We start from the raw sequence: 27,860 nt of genomic DNA, 5'->3' as shown, positions 1-27,860 counted from the left end.
AAATGAGCTAATTTCAATTATCACTACTAGAAGCGCTGTGATAGAATTCCAACTGCAGTTGGTACAATAGGATGTGGCAAAGAAATGGTAAAACGCTCTCAAGTCCCCATGGGGTAATTTATCTTTTTTAGATAATAGATAAATACATACTTATTTTGTATTTTCATTTCACTAATGTTTTATGAATATATCAATATTCAATATTTTTATTGTTTAGAAATAACTAAACAAATGTGTTTCAGTGACTACAGGTACAAAAGAGTGGACATGTCTTTGTTAACGAGGGGTCATGATTTAGGGGGTCTCAGACACTTCCAGATGAGATTAGGCAGTGACTACATAGTCACTGGATTAGGTCTGCATGCAGAGAGCACAGCCTGTTTTACCTTTCCTTCTTTTACCGCACTTCAGACTGACATCTGAAAAGACCCAATTTTCACTTCTTTTGATTCTATTCTTTTCTTTTTTTTTTAGAAATCAGTCGAAAGCAGCGCAGGACTGAACAATTATTATCATAATTGTTTGACACACTGTTTGGATTTGTAATCACTGTGTATTTATAGGAAGTACTCCACCGCACTGCAGGATAGCGCTGCATTACAATTTGAAATCAGATAGATCAATGATCTATTTGAATTCAAATTTATTCTTTTAGCAGAAAATTTAAGAAGGTTAAAACATTTAAGCTAAGTGGTACTAAATATATTTCCAAAGAATACGAATATAAACGTTTATTGTTTAATGAGAAAAGGATTAAAGGAAGTTTGAGAAATCAGCTGTTGCTCGACGGGGAGAACAGTTTCTGGCAGAATGCCGAAACGAGTATTTCGAACAAAGTCAAACGCGGTACGAGCTTTCACCAGAACAGCCCGTAGCCCCTGGCTGTGATCCTCGTTTTCTCTTCTTTCAACCACCATTTGCTTTTGCTCTCTTTTTCCAGTACATTCCCTTGCTCGCTCCCGTTTCGCTACTCTTCTCGCGCACTTTTTTGCCCGCCATTAAAGGTAAATTTCGTGCGTTTCCGTCATTTGCCATTGCCATTATTCGAGACGACCGCCGTTGTAAAGGAACAATTCGACACTGTAATCGATCGTTTAAGCATTCCACATCTATTTTTAGCATTTCAATCGAAATCTGATCACTGCTGTTTAAATAATTGCTAACTTGAAGTCTGACCTTTGATACGCTAAATTATTAAGAACCCGATTCTTTTAAACGCGATTTATCGAATTAATTTATACCAAAAGTACAGTAATAATTCTCGATCACAATGCTCCTTACATCTTTCAATCACAATGGACATTAATTCTCATAACCAATTTGCATCAGGATATATCCGCTCATCTCGTTTGATCATTATCGCGGAAGCAATTTATATCCGCGCGCAGTCAAGTTAAAGTAGAAAATTAATATGAATTTAAGAAAAGATAGCAAGTGGAAAAATTTAGTGCTTCATGTTAATCAAAGTATACATATCTTTAATTACTCAATTACATAAAATTAGAACCGCCAGCAATAAATTGTCTGAATGAAAAATAAAAAGAATTGCAAATTGATTCGGAAAGGGTTAAAATACAGTAAATCAAAGTATCTCGTGCAAATCGTAAACAGAGTTCGATAGCTGAGGTAGGACAACAAAGACCCCGGCGCGTTGTTGAAGAGGGGGGACAGGTGAAAGAGAGAGGACGGTCGTCAGTAACTCGGCGACCAGAGAAAGAGAAGGAAGGCCAGCTAAGGATGGTGGCGATCGGGTCTGGATCCGCGACTGGCAGTTCACGGCTGGTAGTCAGCTCACAGTCAGTCAGTCATTCAGTCAGTCGGTTGTAGTCGACTCGGTAGTGCACGAGATTGCTCCGTCCTACGGAGCCGCGACATGTTCCTTTCCCGTCTCATTTCGCACGAGTTTCACCCGTATTATTATTTAATCTGTCGTCGACACAGTTTCGTCGCGTCCCGTCCAGCAGCGTTGCTACCATTCGGATCCTCTTATCTCTTCTTCGTGGACTTGTAACCTCAGTTCCACGCAAAGTGAGACCGTCGATCGATGAAAGTGCAAGTGCTTGTAAGGTCAGTGTGTGCGTAAAGGACCTTCTCCTTTCCTCCGACACGGGAACCAGTGATAAAGTGAGAGGAGGGCGCGACCTTGAGGAGGATCTCGAAGAGGACCTCCGCGAAGAGGTGACAGTCTCCAGAGACGTCGCGACGGAAACGCACGGATGGTTAACGTGAGTTCGATTTAACCTTCGTGTCTAATAAATTACCTATCTAATAAAGGACCATCATTGACCGGTACCAAAAATTAAATAAATTTCCGAGCATTATTGTTACGATTAATTTCGCAAGGTAGCAAATGATAATTGCAAGCTGAAACTGGAAACCGATTGATCAATCATAGTTTCCTTCACCTGTTGATACGTTTCTGCTTCGACACGACGCTAATTGATTAAATTGAGTAATTATTTCCAGATTTCTTGCGCCAATTCGATTCCAATACAAAGGCCATTAGGAGAGACCGGAGAAAGTAGTTACTTATGAAATCGTTCGCGCCGTTTCCTACAGTCGAAAGAAACGATACGAGACACCCGAGAAACTTACTCTGTTCAGTTTCGAATGTTCAAAGAGGATATCATAACTCTTACAAGATTATACCATTAACTGTTTTCTGCTCGGTGAACGAGCAACAGTCGAACGATGCGTAAAATGGTTAATCGTTCGCGGAGGAAATTTATTAAATTAGATTCGAAGGATAATTCGTATGGCGCGAAAAGGAATTCGTCTGCTTTTTTCGGGTTCTTTTCCTTCATACTCTGATACACCCGCGGACAAAAGAATAGTTAGCGATGCGAGTAGTCAAGATTTCCCTTGGTACTAGTAGGTCATTATGGAATTTCTAGCGAGGCGCGCCGTGCTATGTGACCAGAATGATTTCTTTACGTGAAAGTCACCCCGGCATGGTACACCGAATCTACCTAGTGAAATGGAAACTATTTCATCCGGCCGGAATGCGAACACGCGGAAGAATCACTGAAGAAGCTCGAATCAGAATGAATGACAGTAAATGTTGCGTTAATTCAACGTTTCGCAGAGTTTCATTCCCTTCCGTAAAATTCTTAATTCAATGGCATCGTTATTCACGCAAGGACCGTGTCGTACAAATATTTACATATGTCTCCAGTAGTACGGATACGTTTACCTTTCTAGTGAAAGGTACGAAACGCGTGTATTTTACCGAAGTAGCAACAGCGATGGAGGTAACAAAGAGTCGGAGATTTCCTTGTAACGCGGTTCGTGACTTCGAAAGCCGGCGAATGCATTTTAACTCTCCGGACACGAGCTTTCGTTTACGTGATCGAACGTAATTCATCCCCGTCGTTGGTAGCGCGCGGGCACGAACGTTTCGTTTCCGGTTTAACAGATCCTGTTGCAAAACGATTCCGATACCCGTGGCACGATCTGTTAAACCTGCATGCATCGTCGCCTTGGTACGTCTAACGAAATTCAATGAGAGATCCTTCGTATTCCACGGTGATTTCTAAACCGTGAAAGATATAGAAGGAAAGGGGAGAAAAATTGCAATATTCTTCTTTCTAATCCTCGATAATATTATAAATGAAGGCAATTGAATTTGTAATCGTACGAGTTAGTGGCGTGCAAGGTGAACGAAACGCGAATAAATTTGAAAGGAATTTTCCACCCCTTAGGTTTCACTCGTTTCCTCGTGCAATTCTTCTTCAGCGTTTTCCGCTCGCTTCTATGTTCGAAGATTTTTTTTTTTTTAACGAACTCGTTTCGATTCGTAATTACGATAAGCGTTTCAAACACTCTTCCTTATCAGCTCGTAATTACGACGGAGGCGTTTATAAATTTTTCCTCTTCTTTTCTTATTCTTATTTGAATGATTTAAGAGAGTATGTCTACCATGAAACTTCACGATTTTCAATTCATTTGAATTTATTAACTTTCAAGTCTGGTTCAGGTAAAATACTTCAGCTCTAACAATAAACCAGAGTGATAATTATAAAATGCTTTTAAGGATAGGCTTCAAGCTCTACGGAAAATAACGATCTATACGTCGAAAGTGATCTCGCATTCTTCAAAATCCATCCGTTCATTGATCGTGAAATGGTTTCATAATCTGAACACAGTGCCCGCATACGATTACGATAATGTTGACAGTGGGCGGTATGGCACGACGTTCAGAAGACAATATACACGGCCCTGGAGCATTTTTCACTTTCTCGTTTGATCGCCCACATTCGATGCTTTTGTAACGCGGCTCTCTATGAGGTCGGTGTAATCGTACACGCGTTTTTAGACACATCCCGCATACGGATTTTTACATTGCGTTAGGTCAGTCTTCGAAATTTTTTCTAACAAAATAACAATCTCGTGTCATTGGGTAATTAACCCATTAGAGATTAGATTTTCATGTAAGTGCAATTTGAAATTGTAGAACTACAATTAAAAATTAGATAATAGATAAATTTTAAAACTACAATTAAGAATTAGGTAATGGCTAAATTTTAGAAGTGCAACTGAAAATTAGATAATTAGTACCATCGTTTAAACCCTAATTAACCCATTAGGGATTCGATTTTCATGTAAATCCAATTTCAAATTGTAGAACTATAATTAAGAATTAGGTAATAGTTCAATTTTAGAATTCCAGTTAAGAATTAGGTAATGGCTAAATTTTAGACCTATAACTGAGAATTAGATAATTAGCAGCATCGTTTAAACCTCTTCATATACCAAGTGTTTAAACATAATAATCGTCGAATGGTTGAAAGAAAAGAACACCATACAGACGACCCACCTGTTCGTCTCGGATATGGTCGAGGAACCTCGAACTCGACCAACACGTTTCTACCTCCTCGCGAGAGATTCCCTTGCCACGAAACCGGGTCTTCTTCTCTCCACGACCTCGAAACACACAAATTACCGAGGCACGAAGTAACGCGTGTACATAGGAGAGAAAGACCGGTCGTTTAACGTACCGTTCCTCGTGCACCGGTGATCCTCCGATGTTGCTCTTTGCCAAGAATTCTACGGGGACGATCTTGTGAGATCGTAGAAAGTCGTGGTTCGAACGCTTCCGATCCTCCTCGTAGCTCGTGTCGTTTCCTACAATTTACTACCTCTTCGTCCGAGCCTTCCTTTCCTCCCACGAAGCGGGATTATAAATTGAAGGGAATCTCTTGCTTCCATGGCGATTTATTACGTTCCGCGGGAGAGAAAGAAGGATGGTTTTCATTTTTTTCGAAAAAATTCGGAATTCCATAGTTTCAGTTCAGGATAACAAACGTGATGTATCATGGACAGAGTAATTATTCAAATTAATTAACTGTTTAAAACTGTAATTTATCTTTCGAGTCCTCGTTTTGCGTTCTTCTTAAGCCATTACCAAGTTTAGAGATACAGAACACTAGCTGCAAGGTCTTTTAGGAATTAATGTAGGCAGATAGTGATGGGTGGTTGGAACGAAGGGATTGAGGTCATTTCTGACCTCAGTCTTCATCAAGAACGTAGCCTGGAGCAGTCGAATGGATTTGTACATTAGATATCTTCATAGAATTAATTAAGGTGTTACTGCAGTGATAATGAACGTGTGTAGGAAGATATATCAAGGCTCTAATTATTAACTTCACCTAGAGTTATCGTTTTCTCTTCTATTTCTATACGCATGCATCGTGCTTCAACTTGGAGGAAAGAAATCGCGAAATTATGTAATGCGTGTAAACAAAAAATGAGGGTAATCGAAAAAACGGTAGTTTCTCTGAAATTACACAGCAATTGTTATTCGGTTTGCGAAATTTTTGAATAGGCTTCTTTGCGAGACTAGGTGAAAAAGTTATTTTCGTCAAGATCGGGTTAAAACACGTTTTGCATATTAAAAAGTCTAAGTTAAGAGTAATAAGAGCGAAAGTAATGTCAAAAAGCTGACAACACCTTATTCTTCTCATTTGTTTCAAAATATCAATTAAAGCAACTAAGCTAAGAAAAGCAAAATGGAGGTTTAATATAATGACACATTTTTATGGTAATTAATGAAGAGCGTTTTAACATGAAGCAGAGGATAGAACGATTCGATGAACTTTCGTCGATCATCGAAAGGGTAACAACCTCGAAGAACGACATCGGAAAAACGTCTTGGTGCTCGAAGCGAAAAGAAGAAACTCGACTCGTCGGTCGAGTCCTCGTAAATCAGAATCTCTTCAGGATAAAATTAGTGTCAGTTAAGGGATAGCATGGCGCCGAGCAATTCCATGTCGCCTACAGGCTATCCAGTGAATTAACGATTGCGAGGTTCGCTGCATCGTAGGGTCTTCATTATAGTATTCCTCAAGATCACCTTACGATACTATGATATCGTCGATTCAAACTTCACATGTGTAGAGAATACACGATTATAAAAAATGTTCATCAGAGTCTCTAAACAAATTTATTATAAATCGAATCCCAAAGACTCTGATATCAATTTTTCGATCGATCAAATCTCCACGAAAGGCAATAAGATCTTCCACTGTAATTCGTCTCTCAAAGTCGCACGATCGCAAGGATCAATTTATTTCTGCTCAGAATCAGGAAGATCCCATGTGTCCAACGAAGGATACTCGAGATAAATCGTAGGTTAGCCATTGGCCAGGTATAGTCTCTCCTCTTCCGTGCACTTTGCATTCGCGATGATGCATAAGCGCACGAGACGAGGCAAGATCCGAAGAGAAGACGGCAGGCGTGCGTGCAAGATCGAGGCTCGTGGTTCCTCGATTCTTCCCCGCGATATCGTTAAGCCGCTTGCACAAATTTCCGGTATTTGCCAAGGTAGGAGAAGCACGAGCGACTGCTTACAGGCTGTTCCATTATCGTGCGAAGAAATCGCCGGGTAAAACGGTTCCAAGGATAATAAGGAGCGCGGTCGCGGTTCCGGAAAATCTGGAAAATCGGAGTTCCGAATATCGTCGATGACCGCAATAAATTTTATATTTTCGACCCTTCGTCTATCTTCGTAATGTTTGCTAAATTTTATTTCCATCAATTTGCAATGCCTTTGGTAAAAATATACCGCGTCTCTCCGTCACTTCCTCTACTTCCGCCCGACCGTGTCGCATTCTCCCGCGGCATTGCGCTCTCGATCGATTTCTCGTTCTCGAACAGGTAAATCGAAACTCGTAGTCGGTCGATAGGTTCCTGATTTCGAAACCAATAAAAATTTAGCGCGGAAATCTTGCGACCAGTTAGGCGGCTAGTCGGGATATCGAGCAGGATATACGATTACGTAAACTTCTGGCGCGGAATCTGTACAGACAGGAAGCGATTCGAGAGAGCAGAATCGCTTCCTGGCTAATGAGACGTTGGAACATTGCACGATTGTATTTAACTTCCAGGTACACATCCTGAATATTAAAAAAAAGAGATATGAATTTAAAAAGTAACACTGGAATTTACACTTCGTAGCATCGCAAATTTCAAGATTCATTTTCTCTCCTCGATGGTGCATCAGGAAAAATATTAATGCTGGTGTTGGTATAATTCTGGTAATTCGTGCCGGCTTGAAAAACGTGTTCTAGAAAACGACAGGTGATTTTGATTACGAATAAATCGCCAAATTGTGCTCGTTCCGATCGTTGGGCACACTTTCTCTCGACTAGTTAGCACCACTGCGTGGTATGTTTCAGATTTACGCAAATTTCTGTGTCCATAGGCGAGAATTAAACAGTCGATGCTTTAAAATTACAGAAAAAAATGTAGCAATTTCCTGATGGTTTCTTGTGACTATTTTATACTAAATTAATAAATACAAATAAATTCACTTTGTAATGTTTTTAAATTGGGCAAAATAATATAAGATTACAAGAACGCGAAATTGATTTCATTAGAATTGCTGCTATGTTTGTTAGAATTTATTAGTTGACTTTCAACAACTTCATCGCGAGTTAGGACCGTACACCACACGCTATGTACGCTCGCCATAAATTCCACACTGCTTGTATGAGAAAATTTATTGTTTTTCTTGGAGCATTCGTGCAACGGATTACGTTTGAAACAATACCGATTCACTGTAACTGTTCAAACAATCGGATCGCGGCAGTCGGAAAGGGTGCGCGCGAGGAAAGGGAAAATAGAACGATGCATAATAGAAAAAAGGAAATTAAGGTCGCAGTGCAGGATGTTAGAAGGAATACTCGTCTATGGTGTTCAGTTACCCGAGGAACTTGCCACGACCGCTTTGGAACATCGGAGAAATAATAATCTCCCGAAGCCACAATCGCTTCAACTATTACCCACCGTAACCATAATCGATCACATATGGGAATCGAATGAATTTGCAATTATTTTCACTGATGATACGTAATGAATATTGGTAGTTTCTACGTACTGGTATATCATCAGTCAAGTGCGTGGAAGTGAAAAGAAAAACCTTGATTTCGGCTTTTGTTTTTCTTCTCTCCCACGATTTTTGCGATTTTTCGTGTCTCTGTTGTTAGATCGCCGCTCGCTTTGTTTATAGAATTATGAACGTTCGCAGAAGAAAAAAAACGATCGAGGTAATAGAAAGTGTACGATTAGTCATCGAGGAGGTAAATACTGAATGACGTGCAAATTGCTGAGAATTCTCGGGGATTTGAAATCCATTCGAAGTAGAAAAATAATAAAAATTTTTTTCCAAAATGTAAATAGTAGGCTTTGAATTTCGAGAGTCTCTAATGGAATATTAGTTAAAGGGTTGAGAAGATCCTAGAGCAATTAAATTAAATTTATTTCTCCATCTTGCGCTATTGTACGCTGTACCGTTCTCATTACAAAAGCAATATCTCTTTCATTTCCGCGTTTCTTCAGTTCCTGTGATCCGAAGGTGCACTCACGACTTCGTTTTATTATCACCATTCCAAAGCTAAGCTTCCAGGAATCACCTGTAATTTGCTTCTAGAGCCACGTTTCAAGTTTTGAAGAGAAGAGGAGGAAAAAAAGAAATGTTAAATCGCAGTTAAAATTCCGGAAGGCTAGGAGCCGGAATCCTTAGAGACACGGAGTCTAACGTCGAGAGAGGCGAAACCGTAAAGGTTTCCTCAGCAAGAGTTTTGCAGCGGTGGTTGGTGCGCTTCAAGGCCGCTGGAGAACCAAGCGTGAAACTAGTCCGACCGGTACGGGAGTATGGTAGCTATTATATAGCTAAAGGTATATAGTGGATCGGCAAAGTGTTCGGTTTAGCGGAAGGCGAAGTCGAATAACCCGGTACGTGGCTATCTACTCGCCACGCTGCTATGATTGGTGCAAAGATATTAAAGTCGTAAATTAAAACGCTAATTTCGTTATAAATGGAAAAATAATATTAATAATAATGAGAAAGTAATATTAACCCTCAAGGGTTGGAAGGCTATGTTGGACATCATGCAAATATGACCCTCACTCGATATCGCGTGCTGGATTCATAAAAATTCAAACCTTGTGGCACACAGCGACCAACCTGCTTCTAAAAAGCAATTTCATCTATTGACTGTGATTGGTGGAAAGGATGTTGAAGTCGTAGGCAATATTAACCCTTAACAATTGGAAGATCGAATTGGACATCATACAAATAGGATCCTCACTCGATATCGCGTGTTAGATTCATAAAAATTCAAACCTTATGGCACGCAGCGACCAAGCTGCTTCTAAAAAACAATGTCACCTATTGATATAACCGCACCCTGAACCATATTAATTTTAAATTTCGTCCATATGTCATAGAAACACATTAAATCTCAGTGCAGCCCTGGACAAGGCACTTTATCTACTCTCAATATCTTTCAAACTCGTGTGTCGGAACCCGAATTTCCTGTGCTTTCACGGTTGACCGATTTTACTACCATGTTATATCCATTCCACCAGGAATACTTAGATATCTACTCGCTACGCTGGTACCAGCTGTCGGAATCTCAAGATGCAAGCATGCTTTTTTCGTGGTTTCCTTCATTCAACGATTACACGCCGGTATCGTGGAAGAAGGAAAAAGATAACCGTGCAACTAGCGATTTTCTATAAGTAAACGAAACTTTGACGGTGGTTTTTTGCCGAACGAAATCCGATCGGCGTTGAAAACAGAACCCTGAACATGTCAGATAGAGATGGTTTTTTGTAAATGGTTTTCAATGGAGACAAGATTCCTTTGTCTTGGGTCCGTTCTTTTTGTTCAAACTAAATTATTCTTCACTCAGGTTGCGAATATTTATTAAAAATTTTAGGAGAGATTAAATAAAACTTGAGCATCTCTTATAGATCGAAGGATAAAATGAATAGAATAGAATGAAATTAGGTCGAAACCTTCTTCAGGATTTCAGCGAGAACTTAATCAGATTCAGGAAAAGGGACAAGATGCACTCGGTGTGCTCCCTTTTTTCGAGGGATAATAGGACGAGATTTCTCCTAGATTTCCGCGAGCAAACAGCGCGGATTTAAGCGTTCAGCCTTTCAAGCTCCTCTTCGTTACCGGTCTACCGAAACAAAACTACCTTTAAACCGGTTCGTTGAATTAAAATTTATCTACGACAGACTGAATCATTCCGACGATACAACGAACGCGTTACCTACGACACGGTTCAACTCTTCTGTTCGTTATATCCATTTAACACCTTGCCTGCCACGAGAATAAACCAGTGTCCACTTGAGAGCAAAACTCGAGAAGTAGTCGAGAGAATTCTTGCAAGTGAACTTTTCCAGATCTCCTAGTTATACATTCGAAGTACTTAAACCTATCGCTACGAATTATTTCTAAATATTTCTAAGGCAGCGTGCGACCCTTCGACGATTGACAATAGAAAAAGGCGCACCTCGGCCTGGTATTCCAAGGTGGCGCCGTCGCGACACGAATCGAAGAGTCGTTTCGTTGAAATCGTTCAAAGCGGGAAGACTCGTTTAGGCATTCTAATTAGCCGCAACTCGGCACCGATTCGTTACGATCTTAATTGGTGCACCGGATTGTTCTGCAGACTGGTTAACCGACCGCCGGCTGAACAATGGCCAGGACAACGCTGGTCCAACCAGTGTAATTACCTGTTTCGCAATCGTGACGCTTTCACGAGTATTCATCGTGGCACAGACGCACACCTTCTCTCGCGCTTTATCGCCTACGCGATGAAAATATATTATCAGTTGTGCGTCGTTGCGGAATTATAATCGAGAGGTGTCGGGGATCGTTCAACCGTGTCCAACATCCTCCTTCGCCCGTGCAAAATGACCAATATCGATCTCTCGCTGTGATCTGTTCCGTGACGATGATTCGGAGCAATAGTAGCTCGTGGCGAAGGATGATTATTCGTCGAGGGAAATCGTTTGAATTCGAAAGCGCTTACGTTTCTACGGGCCCCTCGGCCGGCACCGCGCGTTCAGCTGTTGGCGAAAGAAACTGCGTGCACCATTAGAAAGGAAGAAAAAGTAACGATCGCTGGTATTTTTTGTTTTAATTATAGAACGTTGCCTTGCGAAATGTAACTGTACTTTGTAATTACTAGATCATTAATTATTGTACATACGTGATTATTATTCTCGCGGTCAAGGGGTTGTAGAAAGCGTCTCGAGATGTTCGGTTAGATTGTTGCATATTAATTGGTGGATTATTTAAATTATTAGTGAAAGGTTTATACGGATTCCTCAGGAAAATGTTAAGCTTTAATTTGCTACGGCATAAGTGCTATTTTACCTTGTTTTTATATGTCATCGAATCGTTTCAGACTAATTACAATCATTACAAAATTTCGACGTTTCGAAATCATAATAATAGCTTACTAATAGTTTCAATTTTAAACGATAGCATTGTTTTGTTCAAACAAGATAATAGAAAACTCGTTCACGACTCGTTTGCATTGTTGGCTGCTAATAAGAAACGTAATTTACGAGACGAAAGTTATGCATAACATTACACGTGAAAGAGAAGCCATCTAGAAGAGATGAGACGAGATTTATCTTCTGGTTCTAATGGTTGTTTAAACAGTTTTCTTTTTCTCTCACCGGTCGTAATAACGTTTTGCACGGTTACACGTCGTCTGGGTAGCAAACACTTCCATCCAAGGGAGAGAAAGTGTTGACCTCGATACAATGGGTGTTCGATGAGGTCTTGAAACGCGTTATCACGTCTATCGAGGTCGTAACGAGCTCCACGTTCGTTGCTTGTTATTTTTTTGCGCAATTTCAGCAACGTCGATCGCTGCGACGACATATTTAATATTCGACAAAAGTCGTTCCCCTGTGTTTGCGAATGAAAACAAGGGAAAGAAATTCTTCCGTGGGTAATTGTACGGTTCCGAACGTAACTGGAGTACGAGGGGCGTTGAAAAATACGCGAGTAGGTAGAGGTACCGTTAGTTTCCCATCCTTTATACCCAGCTCGTTATAAATATTAATTAAGATAATGTAACACGTTGATCCAGATTGCATTCGCCAGATCTACGGTCTAGGAATATTAATGAAATCCAATGAAAAGGATAGTTATATAATTTGTTACGCGTCGAATGAATGCGAATTTAATTTGCTTTCGTAATTAACCGTTGGAATCTTATTGTTGCAGGACGTAATGAGCGAGTACGAACGAATCAAGCGTTCGTGCTTGAAACGAGGAGAACTTTGGGAGGATCCAGAATTTCCGGCGACCCAGACCTCGGTTTTCTATCATCAGACACCTCCGTTTCAATTTCAATGGAAAAGACCGAAGGTAATAAATACTATCATACTACAATGAAATAACAGTACAAAGCATGACAGAAGAATGTTAAATATCACTGTATAATTGTGCTGTATTTCATTATCTTCGTTGGATCTATCCTTGCGGTTAATTACACAGGTACGGTAGACCGTGCGTCGCCGACCTTACGGACAAACCTTTAATATCCATAGGGATAATTCATAATTATCAATCTCCTATTCGATTTCTATTATGAAAGTCAAAAAACTTTAAAAAATTCTGCATCTTTGAACGTGTACACAGAGAGTAGAAGAACATTAGTCGCATTAGTTTGCTCTAGTTCATCCAAAGCGGAAGGACGAGGAATCTGAAACCCAGGAACCGTAACGGAAACAGTGCGCAGCCTTGACACATAGTCTTATGTCTTTGTCGTCTGCGTGTTTATAATCGCGTAGCAGCATCTTTACTGTACACGACAGTGGTTAACGGGTCTTCTTCTGACAGAATTCTGTTATATAACTAACGAAGACTTCGTAATTGCTTTATAAACACCGTACGAAATTCATTCACTATTTCCATTTGAATGGCGGTGGATGGATTTAATGATGACAGGTTATCGTCGAAAAGTGAGCCTTGGGGGGGTTAATAACCCGCTTTGCTGTTCCCAAGCTTTAGCTTGGGAGGTTCTTGAGAACTTTCAGAACATTTTACCATCAACGGTGGTAAAGGGCGCAAATTGCGCTAAAAATAAATTCACTCCCCAGCAGCCACCACCTTCCAAGTGGCGCCGGGTTTGGATAAACTGTCCACTCATGGGCTGGCCAATCATCGTTTCTGGGTACGGAAGACCCAACACTTGACTCGTTGTCGACGTAAGGAATGTTGATATAGGGACGAAAAAGGTAACCCGAGTGGGATAAAACACCCACCAGGCGCCTTGCGCCCATATCTAATGGTGACCCAGGACCACGAAGGCTATTAATTAAAATTAGCCATTTAAATTATAAAATTTATTACTTTAGATTAGTAAGAAACCCAGCTCCGCTATCTGAGATTTAATGGAGGAGATCAATGCTAATTAATTACGAAACTCCGCGCGATTCGAGAAAGAGTAAGGAATAATGTCACCGACTCGTAACTGGAGCTTATTTAACCAGTGGAACGGGACATTATGGTTCTCCATGTTGCGTATAACGATCGTAATAAAAGCTACCGACATCGTGCCGCGTTTCTACGACAAGGTCGACGATTGCGTTTACGCAATCGGTATTACGCGAGGCTGGCGTTTAACTTGCCACGCTTTGGCGCGACCGGAAAGGATCGAAGGAGAGCGTGACACGAGTGATGAGGAGGAACGATGAACTGGATATCCTGTGTTGAAACGGAAGATCGTCAATGACTAATACATGAGTCAAAGGAAAATTATTTAAACGACATATAATAATGTCACGATACATGATGCACATACAAGATTCGATTTAATAACCGAAATTTCCAATCGAATGACGTATTTTTGTTAATTGTAAAAATGTAGTATTCAATAATAAAATTTCATAATATCTTTTAAAAGAATAATAAAACCAATACAATGATATTATTCGTAAAAAAAAAATATATTCCTCCTTTTTCGAAGTCGGTTAATTAAAATCCTTGTCTGCAGAATATTGAAAAGGCTATTTTAATAAAGCTTAATCGTTGCCAGTTAGGCTTATTTATTACATTATTTCCGCTAATAAAATTCGAAAATACTATGGTAAAAGTGGAACGCACGTGACAATGGTAACGCGAACAATACACGCGTTCTGAGATTGTAATTAAACATAATTAACGACTGCCTGTCGCGTTGCAACGCGTAGTATAAATCTTGCGTCGAATGATCACGAGGAATTCCGTGAAATTGTTCCTTTCTTCCGTAACCGGAAACAACGTGAAAACCGTTTCGAGGAGAACGATAAAAAGTGTTTGGAGGGAAAAAAGTTCGCTTCGAAGGTTCGTCGATGCGAAGAACCCATTGCAAATTGCATTCCACGTCTTGTCTGAGAATAATTACGTGCCGCAGAACGTAAAACGATGCGTTATATAATCAGCCTTTTGTTCTCTGGCTGGAAGTTCCGACCAGGCAGGTCCTGACAAATTAATACCATGCAACACGATGTAAATATTTTAATTGGCACGAAAATATTCTGTTCCAAGGTCGTGCAAAATATGCAAAAACTTTGAATACCATAGGAGATTGTAAAAATAATAATTTGTATTTCTTTTTTTTTTCATTTCAGGAACTATGCAATCGTCCAATATTCGTGAGCGACACACCGGCCCAATTCGACGTGATACCCGGGAAAATGGGTAAGAACTATTTAAATTATTTTAGATCATTATCGACGTTTCGCGCATTCCTCTCGAATCAATTGAAAATCCAGAGTAAAAAGGGCTCCACGAGAGATGAAACGAACGAGGAAGAAGCGAACGAATAAGTAAAACTAGTCGTTCCAGTTTACCTTTTCTATTTTATCCTTTTAGAGCGCGTAGAATCCCCGCGATGAAACGTAATGATACCGTTCACGTGTACGAGCACGTAAACCTGCAAATCATCTTACCTTGGATTCTTTAATCCCAGCTGAGATTAACGGACTATTTACTGTTGGCAGTAGGTATTTCAAATAACAAATCAAATGATAAGATAAAATAAGAAAAGAATAAATAAAGATTTTATATACCAATACTATTTAAGAAGAGCAAAATACTGAAATAGGAAAACAGATAATTAAATTAAATGCAAAATACATAACAGAAGAGCTGAGATTACCGAACTATTTACTGTTGACAGTAGGTATTTCAAATAACAAATCAAACGATAAGATGAAATAAAAAAGGAACAAATAAAATTTTTATAGCAACTTTGCTTGAGAAGAGCAAAATACTGAAATAGGAAAATTTGCAATTAAATTAAATGCATAACAGAAATTCTCTTGTAATAAAGTTTGTAGTTTCCTAGCTCCTTCGGGTAACTTTCACGTGTTTCCTTTTAACATGGAGCATCGCGAGGTTATTACTAGTATGGAAACACGTATCGGCTCTTTCTATGAACGACCTCGAAATCGCACAAACCCTGAAAGCGGCTTGCTAACCTTTGACGAACGTGGGAGATAAAGCGTGGTCGTTTCCATGGACCTCGATGGGTCGTAGGCAAGCGACTTTCTTCGTCCTGTTTCGACGTGTGAGAAACCAGCATCGTCGCTTCACGATCTACTCGATATTCCTCGCGATTTAATTAACGAATAACCGTGACGCTGGTGTGCATTGTGTGATAATCGTGCGGTTGTATCGTGTATCACCGTTTTTACATCACTGCGAAAGAATGTGGATAACAGTGGTTCTCAGGATCGACGAAATATGATTTTCCGCTCGTAAATTTAAATTTACAAAATTTCAACAAAATGAAATCTCAAATTTACAAAATTTTTTAAATTTTAAAAAGAAAAATGCCAGCTGCTTATAGATCAACGTCTGAAGACTAGAGAAAGCAGTGTTATCTTTATTACTACAGTTCTCGCCAATTGTTCGCATAGCAGCTGGGAGGAGAGCTACGGTCAGGCCAAGTATAGACGAGATCGTGGAATGCATCGCGAACTTAATCTGGTCCCGTAGGGAAGCCGTGTAATTCACGAGCGTGTAGCTGCATCGTGGACGGAAGTCGAACGATCCGGGAATTCGTGCAGGCGCGTTCTCCAACACGCGGCTTTCGCAGCACCGTGTCCCGTTAGCGTGCATAACCACGTAACAGCACGCGCGACCGACCGGGATAACTATACGCTTGATCGTTTCTTTCTTTTCCTTTTTTCTTTCATTTTTGACCCACATCCCGATGACTTTCGAAATTACTCCTCTTGCAATTCGAATCGAAAGTGAACGATTAGATTGTTCGTAAAATTCTTTGAAAAATTAACGCTCTATCTAAGAAATATTAAAAATTTATGAATACGTTTATTGTTAAAATATGCATGAAAGTCGAAATTTGATTACACGCTTCCACAAGTATAGACATTCGGTTTTCCTTGTTTATTTGAATAACCAGGCCATCTTGTTTCCGCTCTACAAGCGCCACTGGCATACATGTTTAACATCTAATGATGAAAAATAAAAATGCAAGCGTAACGCGATCGCGTTTAATTAGTATTTCAATATTTAATAAGTGAAACATGCACGCGTCCACTTGACGATACCATTAAAGAACAATTACGGAATTATGTTACGCTTTGTAACCGCGATTCAATAGCCCTCATTGACTATCCTTTAGTTTCGTGCCAGCCGGGGAAAGCTGTTCGCATTTAATTTCGAATCACTTTCGCGGCATTAGCAAGTTAAACGTTCTCCGTTCAATGAAACAACGCTGTTAAAAGATAATTCCTCGACGACCGTCGTAAAAGTTTTTTTCGAGCACGTACGATTCTGTAAATTTCGCGAAATCGTCGTTGCACAATATTATTTGCACTTCTCGACACCAATGTTATACGCAAACATCGGACATAATTACGATGGACGATTTTTCTTTCTTTTATTTTTAAAGGTGGTTTTCGACCGGTTTTGTGACAGGTTTCGCTGACACACGAAAATATTTGTTTATCCGCACGAAAATTAAACACCGGTGTTTATTTCATATGTAATCGTTGTTGTGCAAAGGAGGGCCTTAACGGGTTAGCGAAAGTGGATCGATGAGCACATCGTTTAAATAGAGACTCAATTTATTCGAATTACGATTACGTGATCGCTAAACGATCAGCTGTGTTTTCGCCAATTTACTGTTGGAGTTAATTTAACTTAATTGGTTAATTTCGAAGTGGAGTTAATTTTCTTTTTAACCCTGAAATGTTTACTCGGTGTGCAATTTTGATTTTAAACCTTATACAATAATTAGAGTTATTTTTTTTTAAATAAAGTGATTTATTTCGAAGCGAAAGAGTTGAGGAAAATATCTGGGCGATATTTTTATTCCTCTGTCGAAATCTGCCTCTTGGATTTTCCTTCATCCAAGAATAATCCAGAGGCGTTCTTCCACCATGTTATCTTTAGCAAATTGCAGAAATAAAAAGATCCTTGATGATCGAAGATATTTTTATATAAACGCTGCACCATAAAATTACAAACCGGTCGATTTTATCTGAGATGATTACGTTCTCTCTCGGAAGTCGAACAATTAAACGGTGAATCGTTACGTAACGATGCAACCGATTTGCCCGCGGATGATCAGAAGTGAACGTGAGAATCCATGAATAAATACGCGAGAACGAACGTTATAATTATTCGATAAATTATGGAAGAAATTGTTCCGTTCGCCGCGGTGAACTTCATGAAAGTCGTAAGAAACAGATTCGTAATCTTTGTTCGACGCGTGTCGTAACGTCGTGAGAACACTTTCTGAGATCGAATAGCGCCGCGACGCTACACATTATTACCTTCTATCCGCTTCACTTTCGTTCGCGAACGTGTTTAATCGTCGATCGTGCCGCTCGTTAAATGTTTTTCACGCAAATTTATTCACGTACGCCAATATCAATTTACTGTAATTAAAATACAGTTTTTGTGATAAGGGTATACAGTTATAAATGTTCCACACGATGTTACGTTTAATTAATTAACGACAACAATGTCGAGATCCTAACAGTATCTTTTCAGAGTCAATTAGCCTGGATTACAACACTGCGCACATGCAGTTCTTTTTTTAGAAAAACTAATCGCAAAGTAGAAAATCAGGATACATTTTCCTTTATTCAGTAAGCATACATCCTCCACCTCTCATTGTTTACTATTCAGGTTTCATCTTTAAACATGAGTTTATCTTATGCAATTCGCGCATAACACTTCATTCGTATTCAGTAAAAGTTCATTCAATAGTAGAACACCTCTGAAGAAACTTGAAACTTATTAATAGTAATTAATTATTCAGTAGTTTCGTTTGACTAGATAAAATTTATTATCATTAAATTATCAGTTTTTCTGTATTTATTTTTAACCCATTGAAAGTTGAGCAGAAATGTTCACCAGCCAAACTGACTTCCATATTTAAATTCAGGTGACAAATGGTTGGTCTCCTGTCTGGGCGTTCTCCACCTGAGCAAAGGATTATTCTACAGAGTGGTACCAGCTGACCAGGGTTTCGGAAACACTGGCGAACCACCTGGATCACCGACCGCAGAATACGCAGGGGTGTTCAGATTCCGGTTGTGGTGGTGCGGCGCATGGGTCGAAGTTCTCGTCGACGACAGGTTACCAACGATTCACGGACGGCTGGCTTTTGTGCAGAGTCGTCACAGTGATCAATTCTGGCCGGCTCTTCTGGAGAAAGCGTACGCTAAGTGAGTATCATCCTCTGCTTCCATTCAGTTCATTGTCAGTCAAGTGGTTGCTAAAGATTCTTCTCGTACCTCGTTCATCCATTGTCCTTAACCATGGAACAGGTTGTCTTAAGAAGTCAACAGAAGTTCAAAGAAATTTTCAATAACGCAGAGAAATAATTTTCTCTCACATATGTATGTGAAAAGGCAATAGATGCAGGGTAGATCGTGGTTAGAAATAAATGATTTTAGAATACGAATTTGGTCGTCGCAAAGCAACCAATTGACCAGCTTCGATCGCACTTGATTTCATATAAGGCGATGCTGATCGAGGTTCATCGTTCGATCTCTGTAAGGTCGATCTTCGTGCTAACGCACCATCAACGTCCACCTGGTAAACGCCCACGCCGCCCACCGGAACTTACAGAACCGCCCGTAGCAGCGTGAAAATTATTCGTGTATTTGCATATCCGTTCGTCCCACGATCTTTCATTCTCGTAAGAAGTCTAACGTTTAGTATTTCTCGTAAATCGTATGAGTGGAGTAATTATTACAGTGAGCAGGAATTTTGATAATTTTCCAAAAGTCTTCATTCCATCAGAATGAACAATATCAAATCTCTTTTTGAGTCTATAAAGACTATGGCAGATAATTTTTAGAATTATTTAAACATTTTGTAAATGTCTTTCTGAGCAACGTAGAATCGTGTATAAAGGCGGTAAACGAACCCGACGTCATATCGTAAAGGACAAGTTTATTTCGTGGTGTCTCGCAAGATCTACGAAGCGGATCCTCGTCGCGAGTGATGGTTCCGCGCGATCTCTCCCCCGAGGTGGAAGATGCGTTTACGCGGACGAACGAACGAACGAACGACGATGACCGGTTTTGCCGGAGGTCCTTGCTCCTCCTCTTAATCTTTCCTCTGATGACCGTTCATTCTTCCTTCTTCTCTCCTTCACCTCGTTATCCGTTTCTTACTCGCTTCCCTTCCTCGGCTTCTCTTCGTTTCTTGCCATCAGGAATATAAGCCCCGGCTGGGCGTTGCTCTTGAAACGACTGCAACGTGACGGCCTCGAAGAGGAAGACGACCTCGCGATCCAACGGACGAAAGAAGAGCAAGATCCGTCGATAAGAATCGGCGAGAATCCTATCATTCGTTTTTTATTCGTTAAAACCGCGACCGTGACAAATTTCATTGGCGATAATGCGATATTTACATACTCGTCGACAAATACACGCTCTTCCAGTAATATTGCTACGTGGTAAAATGCAAAACATTGAATATCTGGTTGGTAATTGAAAACTTCTTTAGAAAATTTTATAAGCATTACATTTTGCAATCTAATGTATTAATAATTTCGTAGAATTTATGACTATTGCGAATTTAGGTTCTTTCTTTTTATAAAAATTATTAACAGAAATGCATTGCAAAATTAATAGTTTTTAAATTGAAATTAGCATCTAATTGAATAGAAAATGAAGTGATGAGTGACAGTGTGAAACTTTAAACATCAAAGTCACGTATACATAACAGTGGCCGTCAAAGTGTTAAGGAAAATTGAGTTCAGCATGACTTTGATGATAACTTTAAATTAGGTAGTAAATTAAGTGCAATTTATGCATCGTTTTGTACGGAGAGTTTCGCAATGCAGCGAGCTACAGTAGCTGGAGATTTTAATGGCTGGTTAGACGGTATCGCCGTGAGGTATGAAGTCTTAATCTTCGTTTGGATTTTACTCGAACGTTTAAATTATAGAATTGATCATGTGCAAAAACGTACCGAACGGATGTAATCTACAAATTCTCACCAGTTTGACGAAATGAAACTAACAAAATTCCAACGCGTCCGTCCTCGTTTGCTCGTTTCAATCTTGTTCAATTGACCGCAAACTCTAATTAACTCTACACGTTTCGTTTGTGTAACTTGAATATTTAACTACTTCATTCAATCGTTTCTCTAATTCTTCAAGTAGAACATTTTTCATGCGTGCTAATATTCAAAATGCTATTTTCTAATTTTTTAATTTAACCTTTCCACTTACTACCTTATGTAATTAAGATATTGATGATACTTAAAATCTTCTTTAATTTACAAAATCGAAAGCACAAAAACAAGTACCAAACTGGAAAGACCAACCGGTTTGGCAAAACAGAAAGAATGGAGGTAAAATTATTAAACCATGAGGTCATGGTTTAATTAAGCGATTCATAAATTTCCTGGATATACCAAGTGGTTTTGTTGGATTCCTTCGAAGAGAAAAGCATCAGTCTGATTAAATCAGTTATTTTATTAAAAAATCGCTGCATAATAATGTTGCTACGCAAGTTTTGTACCTGTTAACGATTACATCGGTCAACAGCTCCAGCAAAGGAATCGAGGTCGGGATTCATTAATAATTGATAACGCGTTGCCGTCTCTCGATGACTTCCGTTCACCGTTGAATGTACGATGCAACTGATTAATGCTGAATCGTTCGAAATCATCAAGAGACAACTGCGACTTGAAAGTATTCCGTATGCTGAAAATGCGATTTCCCTTTACAAGAACTCGTAATAGAATTTGCTAATACACGTTGCGACAAAAGTTTGAAAGATGTTTGCTATTCGACAACGCTCATCAATTTTCCACTGGGGTACCAGTTTGAATATAGTAATTTCCGAGTACAACCACTGTTGCAAGAATAATTGAACGTTTGTGTGGATAATTGATGCTCCTGGATAACCATAATTCGGAAATCATATATATGCAGCCACCTTTACATAATAGAATGAAGAATAACTTGAGAATTACATATATTAATATTACAAATTCATTTACAAATCATTTTGAAATTTCAAAATGTTTCAAATTCAAAATGTCCATTCTTGTTTCAAACGAAGAGGAACTTTTGTATAATGATCTCTTGATAATGATCTCTTTGGAACATACATAACTTAAGCGAACCATGTCTAACGAGGCCTCCTCTTGCAACGCGATCAAATCAATTTGAAAAATTTACAATTTTATAAAATAGATGGGTATCTGCTTAACACTGACCCAAACTGATGGATGTCTATCGGCGTCTAATTATTTCAACAAACGTAAATCGCAACAATACATACGAATAAAGAGGAACTTTCATGACAGCGACGGATTAGTATTCAGCTTCGTTCTGTTTCAATGCGCAGCGAGGTTCCCCAAGCAACGGCCATCTCGCCGATGACACACTTCTTTCAACGAGGAGAGAGAATCATTTGTTGCCTGACCTTTCTTCTTTCACGATAACCCTGTCCCCGTAGATCCCCGTCGATTCGAAACGTTTCCAGGCTTATTAATCGAACGACGGCATTAAAATCAGTTAGAAAGCTCGTACGTTCGCGTGCCAGCACGCGCAGCCGAGGGAACGAAAGAATTAATGCCCGTCCACGTGATTTCCATTAGAAGCCACTGGCGTTTCGCGCCAGACGAAGTAGACGAAGCATCAAACGAATCGCTAACTAAACCCATTAATTCGTTCGGCGTAACTTCAACCTCCTACGAATAGGAAGTGCCATTTTTAATTACCCTCCGCGTAAATACGATCCAACTCGTCCGAGTTCATTTTTATCATCGCCCGGAGAATTGTGATTTATAAAGCTCTCGCTTATGATTTCGTTCGGTAAAGAATGTTACTGTCACGGTTCAGTCCAGGTACAACGTACGAACACCGGATGATACTGCAACAATACACCCTGTAATTAAGATACTGTTTTTTTTTCTTATAATTGATGGTGTAATGAGAAGTACAAAGCTAAGCTTGTTATAAAAAATTAATTAAGAGTTTGATTAAGTGAATATTGCCAAGCACCTACATAGAAGATAAGCTTAATCTTTGATTAATGTTGATAGACGATAATTAATGGCGTATGGAAATAACTGGTAAATTGAACAACGCTATCAAAGGGCTAATTACGAAGTCATAATCATTCTTTTACTTATTTCAATCATTTCTAGTGGAGTGAGTGTAGGAAATTAGTGTGCATTATGGCCCGAGGTTTGACCCACCCTGACCCTCCATCTAATTGCATAAATGACTCCGAGCAATTAGCAGCCGATAGAAACTCGAAAACGAAATGATTCATATCTGGGAAAATTTTCAGCAACGTTTACGATGGTTCACCAACGAGAAATCAGAATTCGGCATAGCTGCGAGATACGTAGGTATGTCGGGCTATATTCGGCCCGTCTGTATATTTGTGCACGCACATGCCACCGAGGCACGAGTATACTAAGCAAGTATATCCATGGATACTTTCACTCGGCGAGTAGTTGGTTCGTTGGTTGCCAGCAATGGATCGGAGGTCAGTGCACCGGTGACCACAGTCCATGCTCGTATCTGCGGCAACGAAACTGCCGCGATACCGTGCCGTGTTAATGGCACACGAAAACGAGCCTCGTTAACAGTTTGTCCACCTTATCTGATTTCTGAATCTTGAAATGTCTTCAACTTACTACGACAACAGCTGGAAGAGCATGTACAACCCTGTCCATCAGTTATGGGACATTTCGTTATTTGACACGATTTTAAGATGGCAGAGGATCTTGATCGATTAAAAAATTTTTAATATTTTACTCGATATATCTCAAAGAAATAATTGCACGAGTTCCCTTGTAAGTCTATTTCTTCAAGTTTCATTATACTCAACAGAATGATGTCAAGAATGTTGTAAAAGCATCGACAGATGACGATTGCATGTAAAAAAAAAGCCTGCAAATGACATTGCACATCCGCATGTGACTTCATCACCCCGTTAGATGGTCACAGGACGGAAGTACGTCAATGGCAAGACTCGTGTTACCGTTCGCTCACAAACTGACAACGGTAGTATTACATAGTCAGCAGACTGTTGCAAGTTCGTTCGAAGGTGCGGTGACCCTTGCAATCAGCCTCAAACATCTTTCGGCTTAATGATTTCTTATCTGGTACTTCGAATTTATTTCAATCCCTTCTGCAGAGAAAGATTTAATTACAGCCTTTCAGTAATCAATGCCTATTGACGTCAAACCATTCACTTCCGTCGTACCTGCTTCGGTCAGCAAAACAAGTGAGAGTCAGAGGTTCGACGATTATATGGTTAATTCGTCTCCATCTATCACTCTAATTCCGAATCAACCCCACTTCCGAGTCTCTTCCGCTCTTTTCAAGAGTTAATTACGGAACGGACGAAATCCAAACGCCATATGGGACATAATTGGAAAACAGATCCGCTCTCCTGTCGCGTTGCGTTCGCCTTCCCTGAGAAAATACCCATGCAACTGGCCCATGCTCTCGTGCGTGTGAATGGTTACGGTTTAGAGATTAACTTACGCATTCTCGCAAACGCGCGGCCACCAAAGCTCGCGAGTTTTTGCGTACGCGGAGAGACGTTCGCGTTACCAGGACGAGGTAGTTAAAAGAGAAAGATCCAGTCCGTTATCTAAAGAATGCTAATTTAAGAACGAAGCACAGAGGTAAGATGATATCGTCCTGGGTTATCAGCTCGCGGCAGATCCGCATCTCCCCTTTCTATCTCGGCGATGATTTCCAGCGAAAACTCGCCTGTGCCGGCTTAATCAGACTCTTCGTTTACCGAGAACAAAAGCTTCTTGCGTGCCGGAAGATTAACGATGCAACGGTTCAACTTTCTTGAGGGAATCGATGAAGAACGCGCTAGAAATCGCGATCACGCGTACCTCCGTCGAAGAAGGTCGTAGGTCGAAAAATCCTAACCATCCGCTTTCCCTTGGCCACTCTGAGCGAACTGGTATTTGAAGAAAAAAAAAGAAAAGAAAAACTACGCGAGTTTTCTCTGCGAGAAAACGAGACGTGACTTGAAATACCAAAGATCTCGTTGAAAACCAACGATAGAATTGCCTGCGCACCTTGTGACCCTGTTCGATCGTACCTGAAGACTCTTTCGCCAAGAATGTGTACCTGGGAAACGGAGAAATTGATTTTTTTCTATTTCAGGCTTCACGGTTCGTACGAAGCTTTGAAGTACGGCACTCTGTTGGATGGTTTGTCCGACCTGACGGGAGGAATCACAGAAAGTATCGCGATTCGTCAGGATCCTACGGCTTGCGGAAGAGTACTCGCGAAATTGCTGGACATGACCTCCCTTATCACTTGTACAGTAAATAATAATCAACAGCAAGTAAGTCTTGACGAATATGCAGAGGTGAAGAATAAACGGGCAAATTGAACGAATGGTAATTTTGTAACACAGATTCGTGCCAGTACAGAGAAACTCGCCAATGGTATCCAGATGGGCATCAACTACAGGCTATACGCCATCGAGAGGGTAAATACTGATCACCGATGGTTACCGTTATCTTTGATCGATATTTTTGTAACGAAGGATCGTGAAATCCAGGTAGAAACGTTCAACGGCGAAGCGGTGCAGTTGGTGAAGTTAAGAAATCCTCTTGGACCTGGCAGAGAATACGTCGGGGCTTGGGCAAGAGGTGGTCTCGAATGGGACGAAGTACCACCGATGGAAAGGGAACGTTTAGCGGTCAGAAACATGGCCGAAGGAGAATTTTGGTAGAATAATTTTCTCGCTAGTATCCGTTCAATTAAACATCGTAATTTTCTACTAACGAAGTACTTTGTTGATTGCAGGATATCTTATTCGGATTTCGTGAAAACGTTCACTCATCTAGAAGTCGTACATCTTGATGCCGAAACGTCCAGAGATGAACCATCGTTGCATAGTAAACATACCTGGCAAATGAAACTCTATCAAGGTAGCTGGAGGAGGGGCGTGACGGCGGGAGGATGTCGAAACAATGAAGGTTCGTTTGCGGTTTACTCTAATAATGAACGTTTTACACAGGAAATCCGGTAATGCGTAACGTGGCCAGTTGTTTAATTCACAATAACCATCGTTCTACTCTATGCGGGTTTTACAGAAACTTTCCATATTAATCCGCAATTACATCTGATACTGAGCGAGATGGAAGAAGTGATCGTCTCTTTGTATCAACATTCCATCATGGAGATCAAAGTGATTGGTTTCACCGCGTACACGTTGCCGAAGAACAACGCCGAATCGATAAACAAACAATTTTTCAAAAAGAACAAGTCTCTCATGAACTCGCAGTACACGAACAGCCGTCAGGTGAGCCACAGGTGTCAATTAGATCAGGGTGGTTATTTATTAGTACCAACCACGTTCGAGCCTACTCAAGAAACGAGTTTCACATTGAGAGTCTACAGCAGTAAACCTTTAAAACTTAAGTAAGAATTGCAAATATATTCCTCTTTATAATAGAGGAAAGGGTGGTTCTATGGTCCCCTGCTAATTAACTTCAGGAAGAAATGTAAAATCAAGGAGCCATATCATCACCCTTTCTTCTACTATAATTGTATTATAAAGTAATCTTTTATATGATTCTTTGTTCTTTGGTTCGTCTTAGACTTCTTGATACCCCACCCTCCTTAGTAAAATCAGCCATTATCAAAGCACCACCCCTCGAAGGCAAAGGTTTCTCGCAGTACGAAGCTGTTTTTCTACAACTGGCTGATGAACATAGAACGGTGAACGCGTTTGAATTGCAAGAACTCCTCGAAGCTTGTTTGCCAAACGGTAAATTATTCTACAAAAATGTGCAATTAACGAAAGATACATAAATTAATTACCGAGGGATATTCTTTTTATAGATTACATAAAGAGCTGCGCTTGTATGGAAGTATGTCGACAGGTGGTTCTCACGATGGATGTATCCTTCAAATTGTTTGTTTCGAACATTTTTACACTTGACGTTCATTTGTTTTCCTTAAATTGTCGATATACAGAGTTCAGGTAGCGGACGATTGAAATTCAACGATTTCAAGGATCTCATGTGTAGTTTAAAGTATTGGCAAGCGGCTTTTAAGAATCATACTAAAGAAAAGACTGGTATACTTAAAGCGGAACGATTACGAGATGCATTGCTAGAAGTTGGTAAGTTAATGTTAATTTCTTGCTATTGCATCTTTTTATTTAATTAATAACGCGTTTTGTAGGATTCCAATTAAACACAGACGTACTCTCAATCTTAATTCTTCGATACATGAGGAAGGATGGAACTCTCAGATTTGGCGATTTTGTCTCGGCAATATTGCATCTGAGTGATGCATTTGGTAGATTTCTCTTTATTTTTTCTTTTTCTTATTATCATGTTTTATAGGTGCTGATTTTTTTTTTTTAATTTCATCACAGGTATATTTGAGAGTAAAGATCCTTTGCAAAATGGAACCATAAAATTAAGTTTAACCGAGGTTCGTAAGATTCTTAATAATTATTTTATAGTAAGTTGCAACATTATAAAACAATAATCTATTATTTTCAGTGGCTTAGATCGTCTCTGATGTGCTGAATCCATTATTCAATGGAATGTTGTGTGTACCTTGAAATTATTGTAAATAATGTTTTTTACTTCGTATATAGATTTAAGTTTTAGCCATATTAAAAATTAATGATCGAATTCATTTTTTTCTGTTTGTAAAATAATATCATTATCTCTTCCATTAGTGATCATCATTCCTTCGTCTGATTACACATTATCAATGACTATGTATAATATGCTGTTTGTATAAGAAATTCATACTGGTTAATAAAGCTAAGCTTATTTTGTACAGTCCCTTTATCCAAGATGAACAATTATTTCTTTTGAAATAGATATATAATAAATCAAAAATGTAAGGTGACATTTTTCATAGGAAAGTCTGATTTAAAAATCCTTTTTACAGATTTAGACATCTAATGGTAAAATGCAGAAACGTAAAGAATACAAGTCGATCATATAGTAAAAAATTTGATGCCGACGTATGATAATGTTCCCTCGATTTTAATATTTTCAAATATATTTCATACGTATGCCATTACGACAC

General features: G+C 39.6%; 2 protein-coding genes across 2 annotated transcripts in view; one reads left to right on the top strand and one right to left on the bottom strand.

Moving 5' to 3' along the window:
• LOC114880541 (trichohyalin-like) overlaps positions 1 to 27,860 on the bottom strand; it is a 107,084-nt gene that overhangs the window by 61,953 nt on the left and 17,271 nt on the right.
• LOC114880523 (calpain-C) lies at positions 1,723 to 27,616 on the top strand. Its single transcript, XM_029196626.2, has 15 exons — positions 1,723 to 2,225; positions 12,542 to 12,685; positions 14,932 to 15,001; positions 18,726 to 19,008; positions 24,957 to 25,140; positions 25,213 to 25,287; positions 25,360 to 25,529; positions 25,608 to 25,780; positions 25,898 to 26,225; positions 26,405 to 26,574; positions 26,649 to 26,707; positions 26,784 to 26,931; positions 26,994 to 27,110; positions 27,190 to 27,248; positions 27,320 to 27,616. Exons 1-15 carry the CDS (start codon positions 2,217 to 2,219, stop codon positions 27,344 to 27,346), a joined length of 2,016 nt encoding a protein of 671 aa, XP_029052459.1. The 5' UTR covers positions 1,723 to 2,216; the 3' UTR covers positions 27,347 to 27,616.

Source organism: Osmia bicornis, chromosome 5 (assembly GCF_907164935.1).
Source record: "Osmia bicornis bicornis chromosome 5, iOsmBic2.1, whole genome shotgun sequence".
Taxonomy (NCBI): domain Eukaryota; kingdom Metazoa; phylum Arthropoda; class Insecta; order Hymenoptera; family Megachilidae; genus Osmia; species Osmia bicornis.
This window is presented reverse-complemented; position numbering and strand designations above follow the sequence as displayed.